This window comes from Rhinoderma darwinii, chromosome 3 (genome assembly GCF_050947455.1).
Source record: "Rhinoderma darwinii isolate aRhiDar2 chromosome 3, aRhiDar2.hap1, whole genome shotgun sequence".
NCBI classification, from domain to species: Eukaryota; Metazoa; Chordata; class Amphibia; order Anura; family Rhinodermatidae; genus Rhinoderma; species Rhinoderma darwinii.
Window position 1 is genome coordinate 387,857,284 of NC_134689.1, and position 15,299 is coordinate 387,872,582.

The 15,299-nt window shown below is 42.2% G+C and overlaps 1 protein-coding gene across 1 annotated transcript in view; it reads right to left on the minus strand.

Moving 5' to 3' along the window:
* DOCK5 (dedicator of cytokinesis 5) overlaps nt 1–15,299 on the minus strand; it is a 77,223-nt gene that overhangs the window by 18,662 nt on the left and 43,262 nt on the right. The window contains exons 17-30 of the mRNA XM_075858937.1: nt 14,483–14,586; nt 13,387–13,555; nt 13,202–13,299; nt 10,682–10,771; nt 10,395–10,495; nt 8,044–8,178; nt 6,779–6,890; nt 6,588–6,658; nt 5,815–5,921; nt 5,575–5,711; nt 4,257–4,352; nt 4,045–4,143; nt 3,857–3,951; nt 2,521–2,599 (exon numbers count right to left, since the gene is read on the minus strand). Coding sequence (XP_075715052.1) covers nt 2,521–2,599; nt 3,857–3,951; nt 4,045–4,143; nt 4,257–4,352; nt 5,575–5,711; nt 5,815–5,921; nt 6,588–6,658; nt 6,779–6,890; nt 8,044–8,178; nt 10,395–10,495; nt 10,682–10,771; nt 13,202–13,299; nt 13,387–13,555; nt 14,483–14,586 — 1,493 coding nt within the window. The remainder of the gene's footprint in view (nt 1–2,520; nt 2,600–3,856; nt 3,952–4,044; nt 4,144–4,256; nt 4,353–5,574; nt 5,712–5,814; nt 5,922–6,587; nt 6,659–6,778; nt 6,891–8,043; nt 8,179–10,394; nt 10,496–10,681; nt 10,772–13,201; nt 13,300–13,386; nt 13,556–14,482; nt 14,587–15,299) is intronic.

Below are 15,299 nucleotides of genomic sequence, written 5' to 3' on the forward strand. Positions count from 1 at the left end.
CCCAAAGTACCCCCTAAAAAAACATATTTACCCCCCGGTTTTTGTGGAAACGTCTTCTAGTAGTTTTCTCTTCTCCCGGATGAGCATGTGCAGTTATACGTCGCTATTTCTGTATAGCGGCATTTTATATCTCCCATGCGCACACCGAAGGAGTGGGGAAGCCGGGAGAATAGACGCATCGGGTGATGGGAAGTGTAATATTCGATAGTGAAACAGCAGTCACATGATGACAACTTTATTTTCGCCTCCCTACCAGATTTCTGCAGCCATAAAATGTTTTTATTTTTTCAATGACGTGACTGCATGAGCCTTGTTTTTAGCATGGTTTGGGGTTAAAAAAATAAATAATTTGCGACGTGGCTATAGAAAATAGTGATTTTCGTATTTGTTTTTTTTGTTTATGTTTTATATTGTTTTACACTAAATAACCTGTTAAATTGTATAGGTTATTGCCGTCGTGCGACAACCAAAAAAGTTCAATGTATGCACAAGAAAATGTATTTTATACAAAATAATTGCAATTGTTTAGACGTTTTTTTAACTATTTTTTGTACAAATGTTTTAAATATTTTTTTATAAATCTTATTATTTTAGTTTTTTTACATGTTTATTTTAAACTCTAATGTATTCACAAACTCCAGTATGATCTGGGTCACTCGGCTTTTGTCAAGGCAACACTTTCTGACATCCCTGGGGTCCATTCCATCCCGGCTGTTAGAGCAGGTGCTAGGCTGTTATTAGACCCCTGTGCAGTCCCCGTTTACTTGGTGGATATGGTAATGTTATGGGCACCGGTGAACGTCTCGTTACAAGACAGCTCTGATAACTGCACTGTATCGATCCATGCACCTGTGTGTCCATGACATGACCAGGACTGATGTTTATCCAAGTCAACAAGTTTGAGTACATGACAAAATTGTATAAAGTTTCATTAGAATAACATTTGCAAAGAACAAACAATTTACTTACTGAAACGGGAATATCCCTTTAAAATAGAACCCATGCCACCCTTGCGTCTTACTTTCTGCCAGTGGGCGCGGTTGGCGGACAGTTTGGCTGTTTTCATACACAATTTGGCAGGATTCATTTACAAATGTCTAATTATTATGTCCAGCTTTAGTAAGTTTGAAAAAACAAACAAAAAACACTTAAACCCATGATCATTTCGATCTATTGAATCTGTGCAGAAGTTCGGTTTTTTTATTTTATTTATAGAATAGAAAAATCATACAGTTTTCTAATATACACCTTTCTTATCTCAGTGCGGTAGATCCCGGTTTCTTTACAGTGGAATCGTATAGCCCGAATCCAGAGGCTAACGGAATAGGAATAACGATTATTATTATGATTATTGCAACAACTTTTTACTGTTTGTATGTTTACTTGTATAACATGGCTGCCCGTCTCTAGGTGATGTAGGACGTGGCTGCCCGTCCCTAGGTGGTGCAGAACCCGGCTGCCCGTCCCTAGGTGGTGCAGAACCCGGCTGCCCGTCCCTAGGTGGTGCAGAACCCGGCTGCCCGTCCCTAGGTGGTGCAGAACCCGTCTGCCCGTCCCTAGGTGGTGCAGAACCCGGCTGCCCGTCCCTAGGTGGTGCAGAACCCGGCTGCCCGTCCCTAGGTGGTGCAGAACCCGGCTGCCCGTCCCTAGGTGGTGCAGAACCCGGCTGCCCGTCCCTAGGTGGTGCAGAACCCGGCTGCCCGTCCCTAGGTGGTGCAGAACGCGGCTGCCCGTCTCTAGGTGATGCAGAACGCGGCTGCCCGTCTCTAGGTGATGCAGAACGCGGCTGCCCGTCTCTAGGTGATGCAGAACGCGGCTGCCCGTCTCTAGGTGATGTAGAACGCGGCTGCCCGTCTCTAGGTGATGTAGAACGTGGCTGCCCGTCCCTAGGTGATTTAGAACCTGGCTGCACGTCCATTGGTGATGTAGAACGTGGCTGCCCGTCCCTTGGTGATGTAGAACATGGCTGCCCGTCTCTAGGTGATGTAGATCATGGCTGCCCGTCTCTAGGTGATGTAGATCATGGCTGCCCGTCTCTAGGTGATGTAGATCATGGCTGCCCGTCTCTAGGTGATGTAGATCATGGCTGCCCGTCTCTAGGTGATGTAGATCATGGCTGCCCGTCTCTAGGTATGTGTCTGGTAAATTATACCTATGCTGCAAGATAGTTCATGGCAGAGATTGTGTAACAGCTCAATAACGTTCTCCTTAGAGCTGATGTAAGAAGTAAAATTAGAGGCAAAAAGTGCCCTGGCAGCTTTTCCTTTATTGCTGATTTTATTATGTTGGTGCTGAGAAAGCTCAAGTAATTACCCTAAGTTAAATCGAATATTTATGGAGATGCCACTTTTCTATAGGAGGCATAAAAATGCTTTCACGTTAATTGAAATAATAGGCCATTACAATTTAATTGGCAAAGAGTTCCATAACCTGCCCGCCCTTACTGTTCAAAACATATTTTTTATTCAATTTCACATCACTCTGTCTCCTAAAGCTTTGCCCAAGAAAAGACGTTCTTACCTGCAGTTCAAAGTTGGTTTGATCCAGGAAGAACTTGTTCAGAACAACTGAAAACCTGTTCATGGCCCGAAGGAACACCCTGCAAGAAAAACAGCCAGAAATTAGTCAGTAATGACAATGACAAGTAGACAACTAAAGGTCCTTTTACATGGGCCAATTATCGGGCAAACGAGAGTTCACAGAACGCTCGTTCTTGATCATTGCCCTGTGTAAACAGGGAAACGATCAGTTGATGAACGAGAAAACGCTCGTTCATCGGCTAATTGTATAGTTTATGCAGCCGAAAACATCATACCGACATGAAAGAAATGTATGGGGACAATGAATTGCAGTAAAAAGGGCTCATCCCCATACATAGCTTCTTGTGAAAGGAGCGTCGATCAACGAGCGGGCTCGTTTTTAAGAGGACCCTAAAAACTTATTACAGTGAAATTCTTTTAAAGGGTAACTAAACGTTTGACAAGCGTCATAGTCAGAAGTTTTGATTGGTGGGGGTCTGGGTACGGAGACCCGTACCAATCGCTTAAACGAATTGGCAGAGGCGCTCGTGTGAAAGTCTATGAGCCCGTACTCCGATACATCGGCCTCCTGGAAAAAGCCGAACAAAAACGAAGCGGCTGAGCGCTCACACGAGCACTTCTGCAGCTTCGTTTGAGCGATTGGTGGGGGTGTCAGTGCTCGGACCCCCACCAATCAAAACTTCTGACATGTCAGAAGTTTGTCAAACGTTTAGTTACACTTTAATCAGGCACTTGATGATCCAGAACGTTTTTAATAATCCATATCTTCTTTCCAGCACAGAACTGCAATATTAGCAATAGACTGAGTAGAAGAAACCAAATGAGGAAGTTGTCATCATTGTCTGCCATGATAACGCTACAGTAGAACTGCAGCACGGTCAGGGTCACTGTTAAGTCTGCTAGCTCACATTACACTTGCCACTCCTCCTATTTCCCTCTTACACATTGTTTGAGTCAGTGCAGATGCTGCTGTAATCCCAGGATTTTAAATAGCTAGCAATTCCCTCAGATAGCTAGCAATTCCCTCAGATAGCTAGCAATTCCCTGTTTGGGTTAGGTAGTCAAGTTATTTCAGCTCTCTCTGCCGCTATCTGCTCCTGCAGTTGACATCAGGAGGGAGGAAGTAAAGGGCTACAGTTTTTTTTAGGGCTGAAGCTAATATACAGCACAGAGCACTCACTCTTTTTTTTCTAGATTAGGAGCTTGAATTTACACATTGAGATGCATAGACCAAGAGTGTTTTAAGTGGATTACTAGAGGTACACCTTAAGGAAAGAGAAGAAGAAGAATCTTAACCGTAGGAAGAAGACACCTACTTGTTCTGCGTCATGCTCATCAGCATCCAATCCTTTGGAAATACTCGTTTTCCAATTAGGTCCTTGAACATGATAAATGTTTCCATCAGGAAATCCTACACAAGGTGGGGAGAAAAGATGGAAAGTTGGAGATGTGGGCGAACCTTGAAGATAAGAAATGGTCTTATGGCAGTAATTTAGGAGCTTACAATGATGTCTTGACGAGTCTTGAAAGTGCTGATATAGTGGTCATAGTGATAATCTTCCATTTGTCTAAGAACCGCTGTCATACAAGCTACAAAACGACTCTAAACAAGGAACAATCAGAAACGTCATGAAGTCTACCAAATAGCACAGCATTATTATATCAACATTGGTGGAATAAGGTAAACTCCCCCCTAGTGCCCCATCGGAAACTCACTATATGTGGTGACTGACGACTCATCCCAATCACTGTCCGGTTTACTCTCCGTAGTAGACGCTCCATGATGAGCTGGATATGTTGAGTAGAGTCACACTGTACAAACACAAGATAAAGCCTATCATCTAGAATAAATCTAATGCAAGACAGAGACAAAGACAAAACTAAATTCAAGCCTATTCAAAACAGATCAAACCTTTCGTACAGAGTTATTACAATACTTTACTCACCAATTACAGTGGGACTCCACCTCCACCTTTTTGATGTTTTTAGATCCAACATTCTGTGCTGATCAATTTATTAATATATTTTTATAGAGATGGTTGGACCTCATCCTCACTTTAAAAATGGGCCTGCTCCCTAAAATCCTCTGTTTCAGGGGCTTGTTATCCTGGTTCCTGCATATTACCACTGTATGGCACAAAGTGTGGTTCCCCAGTCAATAGGGACATGATGTACAGTCACAAGTTGAACGGTGGATTGGGGGTCCCCAACCGTCCTATATACTTCCAATCAGCCCAACCAACCCTTTACCATGCAGTGCATGAACTACTGCTCTGGCTATACCTAGAGTGCCAACCCCTCACAATAGATAGAATACTATGGTTCCCCCCCCAATGCAATGCAAGCACATGGTCAACCCCATTATGTCCCATTCCCTATTAATTTGAGTCTAATTTTCCCTTTTCTGCCTATAGGCCCCGTCTGCAGCAATGCACTGTTCCCATCCGGCATGGAGACTCCCAGGTATTTCGTGTACGGACCTCTGTAGGCCTTATGAGTGCTTACCCCCATCCCTCAACTAGTAGAGAAAAACCTCTCTCAACCCTACTGGAAACTTTTTACCCTCCCATCTAGGTAAATATTCCATTACCTAGAACCTATACACTTTCTTTCCACCCTACTTAATCTGGTCTCTCTTCCTATTTCCACCACACCCTTTGAACAGAACTGTCGCCAAAACCCTCACTCACCTGGGACTATTCCTTTGCTACATACTCACCTGCCTCACACGCCCTATGGACAACACTTTACTTATATAACCCATTGGATATCTGACCTTTGGAGGAATGCAAGTTTTTTTTTTGTTCCGTGCACAGTATGGGTTGTCGGCAGCGATGCCCGATGACCATATTTTGTGGTGATACCATAAAACAGAATCATAGGTAAAGCAGGTATAGAAGACATGTCAGGCTGCTCTTAACACTTTCATTTCCACGCCCATTTCTGAAAATCTTAAACCCTCTCATCTTCTGACCCTTTTATTTAGAGCTACCATAATTTTGATTAGTACTACAAGAATTACTCTGTCACTTACCGCCTCCTTGTTCTGAAGAACCTCCAAAATATTACTAAGGAGCTGTCCACTGGCATCATAATCCGGTTTGTTATAATTATCATCCAATTGTCCACTTAGCTGGTCAATAAAGAGGGGTAAAAGGGCATCTCTAGACTCTGCAAAGAACAAGGTTCATGTATTTATTAACATTCCCATACAGGATATGATATATGTGAATTATTAGACTATAAAGATTATTTTTAACCACCAGGTACTCACCTGGTTGAAGAAAGAGGTCGCTCTCCACCACTTTGCACATGCAGGTCAGTGTCTGATGGACAAGTTGGTCTGGAGGAACACTCTGCAAGAACTTGGTGAAGAGGTCGCTGTAAAATGAGTCAAGAGTTCATAAGTTTCACACGATTTAAGTAAAGGTCGATTCACCCTTGCTGTAATCCCACATTGGACCAAGCATAAGACCCGTGTGAAGACGTTAGTTTAACGCAAAGCCGGGCAACAAAAAAATCACCATATATTGTAAATTAAATTAATGATCTGCCCTAAGAGCCATAGTATTGACCAGCATAAGATTTGTATCCAACCCGAGCCTGGTAAGTATCCTATATGCCATGCGGGTCTTGGGCACGAAATGATAGAAAAGCATCTGGTCAGGTTTGGTCATTGAAAACCTACACGACAGGGAAACTTTATGGAAAAGGTAAAATCACTTTGTACTGGGCATACGATGGGTGTGGATGTGGTCAATCCGAATTGCCCCATGAAGAAAACCTTCTCGAATAATAACAACTGCCCTGGATATCAAATATTGATGCTCCAACTGGGAAGTTTCGACCAGACATACATGGGCTGCTGGTGGGGAATTGTAGCGCTAGATGGCGCTCTAGGTTTTAGAAAGGGGTCATAACCAGGGTGCCCACCCTTTATGGCATCCATATGATCGGGTGTTATCTTCGTGAGAGTTTCATGGGTTACACAAGACTTCTGGCTAACAGGACTCCTCTGTTTAATGGTAAAATATTCGGATATCGTACCTCAGTTCCACTGGATCAAAGACATTTTTTAAGTGATTTATAATTCCTGGAAGATACTTCAATGCAGCCGCCTGAAACAGAGCACAGCATTTTTTTATTTATAGACCACATTCTTCATCGGGTAGTTTTGAAGAACACGTGGTAATATATAGCTGTAAAAAATTAATGGCCTACCTAGGCCTCTCACACACCTTAATCTTCACTGCTTCCTGCAACGGTCGGTCCATCAGTTCATTAAAGGCCAGGAACAGCTGTCGTATGGAGTCACTGAACTGGTCATTTCCCTCATCCTGACCGTAAAACCTGATGTCAGCAAAAAAAGTGACCCTTTAATATACATTTTTTAAATAACCGACTAAGAACCTTGAAGTATATTGAGCCGTACTTTGCTATTTCTTCTGTCCAACCACCATGGTGTCCACGTCTTAAAGAAAGCTAATTGTCACAGTGTACATAGAAGAATATCCTACCATGGTGACAACGCTGATGTCACCGAAACACCATAATTCGATAAACTGGCCTCTGATAAAACTTTGGTTAAGTGATCTAAGGCACAGGCTGGTTGTAGGACCTGAATCTTGTGATACCATTGGCAGACAATTTGAGGCAGCAGCTTTTTTACCATGGGAAAAGTCAATAAAAAGTTGTGTGACAGACTTGGCCCATGTTGACATCTACTGATGGGGGTCAAGGGCACCGTTCTAGAGATAGGTGAGGGTCCCAGAGGTGGAACCCGCATCTATCGGCCATTTATGGCATATCCTGTGGATTTGTCATAAATGTCCAAGATGGGTAAGTCTCTTAAAGGCTACAAACTACAGACCTGGGAAGTAAAGTAGAGAATAGGGTTCTCACACACTATGGGACTGACTCACACCTCCCACCATGTGCCCTCTTTTGGATAAATATTCAAGATGGGAATCCCCCTTTAAACCAGAATATGCAGGCTGTCTGCAACCACCACTAGAGGGAGCTGAAGAGCTTACTGCGTAGTCATATACATTGAACTCAATAATAACACAATGAGCTCCCTCTAGTGGCGGAGGAAGCTCCAATCGCTGTATAGGTATATTGAGAAACTAATCATCACAGAATTTTTTACCCAAAAAAGTCATGACGATAAACGGTGGAGATTCACTTCAAAGTTACATTGGTTCCAAGAATGAATTCACTATAAATGGATGACAGCAAGTAAAGCACATTCACTTCAAGTCACAGGATCACAATAAAGAAAACCTGCCTGATTTATTTTTACATTTTAGAACTACTTCAGGACGCAGAATACTCTCTCTTTAACTACAGAAGTATTTTTGGGCTTTTACTGAAAATTTGCAACGAGTGTTGCCCTTTTGGATACATTAACGGGGGTTGGCCGAACCGGACAACCTCGTGTCTAAAGCAAGTCGCCCCTCTAAAGAGCTGCTTACCACGGGATCGGGATTGTGTAGACACCCACCTTAGGTAGAGGTCTCTGGACTGGACAATAAACCGAAACAAGTACTTTATAGCTTTCAGGGAGGAGAAGAGCATCTCCCTGTGACTTGGATCATCAGCGCTCCTCACGTACCAGGTCAACACCTTGATCAGCTTCCTACAGACATATATACACATGTTAGTCAATCAGAGATGACACAAGAGAAGAAACCTCCTACAAAAGCTACCGGTGGTAGACGGCTTCTGCCGGAATAGACAAGCAGCGCCTATGTGGCGCCGCTCATCTGTGTATAATTGTCAGGTTCTGATATCGGAATGTGATGTTTATACAAATATCATTTACGCCATTGACGTGTATTTTATAAATATCAATGCTCTGGATGCCCACGGTCACATACAAAGACTGACAGCCCTCGGTGGACATACCATCACATTTATGCGTGGTCCCAATTTCCGGACCACAATCCAATGGAGCATAAAAAACTAATTCAGTTATTCTGAATGGCACAAAATGGTCCTCAGAGCAGTGGTTGTCAAATTTTGGTTTATGCCGATCCCCTGCCCAGATCTTTACCCTACAAAGTCTTGATTCCTTCTGCAAATAAGAACCCAGAGCAGAGCTTCTTCCCTCATGTCCCCGACCCCGTCCATGCCTCCTGCACTCTCATACGGTCACCCATTTAGGAGCCCATAGCGAACAATCACAGTGCAGCTTATTTTTTGATAGAGAACTTTAAACCCCTCAGGAGGAGGCCAATTTTGTCCATAAAGAGGACTTGTCATCTCCTGACAGGTCTGTTTTAGTATTTGCATTCCCCATAAAACAACAATTCTGGAGCATCTTGTCCCATTCCTCTGTTACTCTTCCTGGAAATGTATGAATAAATTGACAACTGTTGGCATTCCCTTTGTCAAAGAGGCGTGTCCCTACACTGTCTAACATTGTCCAATCAGTGCTGGCAGAGTGAGACTGTATAGAGACACACCCTATTGACAAGGGGAATGGTAACACCCAGTTGACAATTTATTCATACATTTCCAGGAGGAACAACAGAAGAACGGCACAACGTAAAATTCTAAGAAAAGCTACTCCAGCATTGGTTTTTTTTTTTTAATGGGGAGACACGTCATGATCAGAAAATTGTATATTTTTTATTTCTCCGCTTTCCGACAGCCAGAACGTATTTTTTCATTTGTGTAGGTGCATGGGGTCTTCTTTTTTTGTGGTATGTGTCCAGACATCATTTTGAGGTATATTGAAATTAGCGTTTAATTTGTGTGATATTTTTATAATGGCTGAATGCATTAAAAAAGCAATTCTGCCATGTTTTTTTTCTTCTTTCTTGTAATGCCCTTTACCCTACACCGACAAATTAGCTTAAGGCTATGTTCACATGACGTAATTTGGAGGCTGAATTAAACAGAGCGTAATACACATCAAAAACACGTGTGTTTTTAAGCAGTTTTAGAAGAATGTGTGTATTTTGATGTGTATTTGAAGCATTTTTAGAGGCATTTTTTTTCTTTTTGCTTTTTTTAATAAAAAAAAACCAAAACTAAAATAAACGCGCCATATGCACTAATGATGCTTATTACCATTCAAGTCAATGGGAAAATGAATCCAGTGTTCTTTGATGCATATTTCGGAACGTAGAACGCCCCAAAATACATGTTGTAAAAAGGCTATGTGAACAAGGCCTTATAGTACAGGTCCTTACAGGGATACCAAATATGTTTATGGGGTAAATCAGAGTTCAGTGGTATTCGTTGTATGACGGATTTAGGAATGCGTCTCAGTTTCTGCTATAATCGGATACCAGAACCCAGATGTGAACAGAGCCTTACATGTTTTCGATTTTTTTTTTTTTTTTAATCTACGTTAGGTAAATTAAATTTATTAGTTGACTTTTGATGTAGAATATATAAAGCAGTGTATTGGAATATCGGTATATTTCAATATACTTCTGGCAATGTAGGTATCAATACTTTTCAGCCCTGGGGGCCCTTCTTCGGCTCCGGGCTGTCAACTTAAAACGGTCAGCCACAGCGATCACAATGCGGGGGCTGACAGTGGTGAAACAAAGAGAGCCCCCTCCCGCAGTGTACTCACCTTAGTTGCTGCGATCAGTACTGGTCGCAGCATCTAAGGTATTAAAGGGCCATTAACCGGACAGCTGGTTCCCGCAGTGGTCACATGTGCACAGCTCCTATGCCCGCACCATCATCACGACATACCGGTAGGTCGTATTGCGGCTAGAAGACCACAATTAGGACAATAGTACGTCCAAATAAAGGGGTTAAGAAAGAAAGCTGCACTTCGAATGGTTGCTATGGGCAACAAGGCCCGCCTTACTCGACAGATCGCTTACTTACTCATAAGCCAGAGTTGTACTGAAATGCTTGGTGATATAAGTCTCCAGGACCGGATTAAAGTGCTGAAACTTAATGTCTGCAATCAGTGAAATAATAAAAACCTAAAAGAACAAGACAAAAAAAATAAATAAAAAAGAGGCAAAAAAACATGAAAGGAAAGACAACAGGAAATTAGGCAACGGCTAAGGGAATGGGAAATAAGAAATGATATAGAATAAAGCAGAAGGGATAGACGGGAAGTAAAGGAGATCGAAGACGTCTCGGCATTGATTCCTCCTTCATCTCACCAGTGCATCAAACACCAGCACGTCACAGTTCTCCTTGTCTTGCGTCTCCATCATTATGTTGAACAGAGCGTCCAGTGTGTCCTGCAGGAACTAAAGTCACCAGAGAAGGAAGCAAAGGAGTCAGACACTGGATATTTCTACGTTCAAGACAAGCGACGCATTCAAGACGGGGAAAATCTGATAATTATCTGAAAGTAGCCTGTAGCCAGATCTCCATCAAAGCCAAACCATCCTAGTACTATATATATATATAGACACACGGGGGGATATATTAGGATTGGCGTTTCATACACCAGTCTATAGGAAACTAGTAAGATGTCAGAAATGAAGAGGCGCACGCTTCTTAATAAATTTGTTGCATCATTGGCTGTCCCACTTCTGCTGACGTAAATTATCGTATATGTGTCCGTGCCAAAAGCAGCAAAACTGGCCAAAAGTTAAAATTTTTGCGCCTTTTCTATGTAGTAAAGTTGTTCAATTTCCCCCATTGTTCATAAACAGCCCACTTTTTATGACTCTATCATACCCTTAAGGACACAGATAATTTTGGCCATAAAGGAGTTGTCCGGTGTCAGTAAATGAATGATATTTTTTTCTATAATTAAAAGTTCTACAATTTTACCACATACTTAATGTATTAATTCCTCATGGTTTTCAAGATCTGTGCTTGCTGTTATTCTGTAGGAACATACTTCCAGTGAATGAAATTCTGTCCATGGTCATGTGATGGACACAGGTGCACGGGTCGTTACAGTTACAGTATCGGTATCAGAGCGGTGTCTTCTAATGATCCCAGCACCTGTGTCCATCACATGACCATGTAACAATCCCAACATGATCAAATCGACGGAATTTTATCTACTGGAAGTAAACACTGAATGGTCCAACTGAAAAACAAGCAGAGATCTTGAAAACCGTGAGGAATTAATATAGAAAGGATATTGGAAAACTTAACAACTTTTAATTATCCCAAAAAAATAACATCAATTTGCTGAAAGTGGACAATCCTTTTAATGTTGGTGGTTAGGCTCTGTTCACATCAAGTTTAGGCCTTACGAGATATACGTTAATTCCTGAGTATATCTCCAATGGAAGGCTGCGATGTATGCCACGAACATGATGTAAATGTGGTGGTGCACGTACGCTGTGACGGCAAACAATGAAAAAGGAGAGAGGGGTCTGTTTAGGTTAGGGACCCACTTTAAATCATTTGTTTGCCGTGGCATGTAGGTTCACACAATTGATCAAAATGTGCGCTATAAACCTATTTGTAAATATAGGAAACATAGCAGCAATGCCAACTCTAATGGCAGACCTGGCCCATCCATGGTATAAGATGGAGGGCTGTTCATTCGAACACGATGATCGCCAGAAACAACGTCACACCGGTCGATGGGTTTTGTCTGGTATTGCAGTTCAGCTCCATTGAATGAATGAATGAATGAACGAATGAATGAGGCCAAGCTGCAATACCACACATCACCTGTGGACAGGCGTAGTGCTGTTTTTGGATGAAAACTGCCATGTTTTTCTAAACGTTGATAACCCCTTTAAGGAATTGCTTTACATTCTTCTTAGTTATTAATTCCTAAATGCTACATTATAGCGTGTCATCAGCTATCCTAGGAGACATGAGCCATGCCATAAAACTCACAAAAAAGTGATCAGTATTCTGTCCTGTGGCCAGCGAAGAACACGTAGAACAATATGAGGTTTCAGGGATTATATAGAGAGCTCTAAGCCGAAAGCAAAGTCATCTCCTCAGTATTCTGATCATATGCAGGGCACAGACAGGGGGCAGCCAACAAATAGTCGCTCCACCTCTCTCTCCTGAAAACCGGAAAGTGATGGTATCCACGTGGATATCAGAATTGTTGTTTTGTTTTCAGATCAACATCAAGCAGTCCAACCATGATTCTAAAGCCATAAAGAAGACTTGATCCTAACAGTATAGTGATGGGTTTCTTAAAAACAGCCCACAATGATAAGAAATAGTTCTTGGAGGTCAAAAGACATTCAATGAGAAAAATCTCATCTCCTTAAAGAGGCTCTGTCACCAGATTATAAGTGCCCTATCTCCTATATAATCTGATCGACGCTCTAATGTAGATAACAACAGTGGTTTTTATTTTGAAAAACGATCATTTTTGACCAAGTTATGCACAATTTTAGATTTATGCTAATTGGTTTCTTAATAGACAACTGGGTGTTTTAACTTTTGACCAAGTGCGCGTTGTAAAGAGAAGTGTATGACGCTGACCAATCAGCGTCATACACTTCTCCCCATTCATTTCCATCTGTACTCACAGCACAGCATGATGTCGCGAGATCACGCTGTGCTGTCACATACACCCACAGTAACTTTACCAAAGTGTCTTGACAGTGAATAGACATCACCTCCAGCCAGGACGCGATGTCTATTCACACTCCCGACACTTCGGTAAACAGCACAGCGTGATCTCGCGAGAAACTAATTAGCATAAATCTAAAATTGTTCATAACTTGCGTTCTAAGACTTACCTTCATGATTTCACTTCCATCTACTTCCATAAGCTTGCGAAGTGCTTGAGATATAGGTCTAGGGTTAGAGCGCCAGTTTAGGAGACCAAGTAAGTCCACTGATGGAAAATAGAGACAGGTCAAGCCATGTTCCTCACAACATACAAGAAGTTCCTAACACACACAGTCTGATCCAATACCCTCACCGTTCTGTGTCAGCTTGGTGGAACAGATCAAGGTGCTGATTTGGAAGCTGTCCTTAGTAGGTGTTAGGCTGGGTGCATGTCCTCTTGGAGAACGGACTTCTTCTTCTTCTTCCTTGGTAGCAGGAAGCAATAAGTACAACTTGGCATCATCCGATTTCTTGCTATCACCCTAAAGAAAGAGAATGACAGATGTTTTGCATTAAATCCGTTTAATCAGGGTTATCAAATTAAAACAAAGAAAACTATGGGAATTATTGACCCCTATAGAAGTCCTCCGAATCAAATAATAAAATACATGATATGTTTTCTTTAGCTTCCGTTTCTAATTATGAATTAATATGGGAAGTAGGTCACATTACATTAGGAATTTAGTAAGATGCCCTACCAACATTAAACTAAAGGGGGCAGTAATATCCGGTTACAGAACTCAGAAGTGATGATCAGGAGATCAAAAAGCACATATGCTCATTATCTCATAGTGGTTTGTCTTTCCTCTATGTAATCTGTATAGCAATAAGATTTACGTGGCATGTCTTCTCAGGACTCCTGTTTCCAAGGCGTCATAGGGAAGGGATGGTATTTTCCACCACCCTTCGCACTCAAGTGGCTACAGGTAGACATTTTTTGCCAAAAATCTGGTTCAGGGAGCCAAGAAAATCACCATAGGAAAGAGGATATTGGTAAAAGTGGTCTCTGCAGTTTGGGATCATGATGCTCTGCAGCAAGGCTTCACATTGAAACACCCTAAAGGTGGCCATACATATTTAATAAGCCGCATTCTCTTTTGGCCGCCCCAGAAACATGAACACTTGGCCTGGTCAAGAACGTTTAGGTCAATGGGAAGGGGGGGTTTAAGTTGCTGCCAGACACCTTTGGCATTGGTTTAGATCCTGTGAGAACAAAGGATCAACTATGACAAAATCCAACATGCCTGATCTTTCGTTCCCCCCAATATTTGCCATTGGGTGAGAGTCGGGAAGCCCCCATACACATTGGCCAGAGCCGCTATCAACTTTTTTTTGCACCTCTGACCAAGAAACTTGAGAATACATTTCATAAAAAATTGGATTGAATTACCTGCAACCACTTTTCTTACCTTATAAATTATTAGGTCATGAATTCCATCCCCGAGTGTTGTCCCATCTCGGTTCATCAGCCTGACAAAAGCCACACCAAACACTTTCTCTGACTTGTCACGAGCTGGTATAAGGCAAAGAAAACAAACACGGTTTCTACTACTTAGCATCCCGGTAACATTCAAAGACATCAGAAAGGTCCAGTTTGAGACTCTGTAGTGAGTGATGCAACACTCAGCATTCGACGGCCCCGCTCTGGGAGTTTACGTGGTCTACCATTTCGTGGCTGAGCAGTTGTTATTTCTAGACACTTCCACGTAATATCACATACAGGTGACCGGGGCAGATCTAGCAGATCAGAAATTATACAAACAGACTTGCGGCAAAGGTGCAGCGCCGGCCTTAGGGGTATGCAACCTGTGCGAGTTAACAGGGCACTGCAGCCTCCCAGCATGTAGGGGGCACCACTGTGCAGGCCATTTCATCTTTATATCCTCTGCTCCTCGTTACACACACGGAGGAAGCAGAGGCAGCAAGAGGAAAGGAAGAAGCTCCCACCACAGCCCGTCCTGCAAGAAACCTATCAGCAAGGGAGGAGGTAAGTGCCCATGTGTGTATATGTATCTGTGTACATATGTATCTGAGTGTATGTGTATATGTTCCAGGATGTGTGTGTGTGTATGTGTGTATATATATATATATATATATATATATCTATATATATATGCCTCTGTGGGTATATATGGGTCTGTGTGCGTATATGTGTCTCTGTGCATGTATATGTGCCTGTGTAACTATATATTTTTTCCTGTATGTCTATACATGTGCTTTTATGTA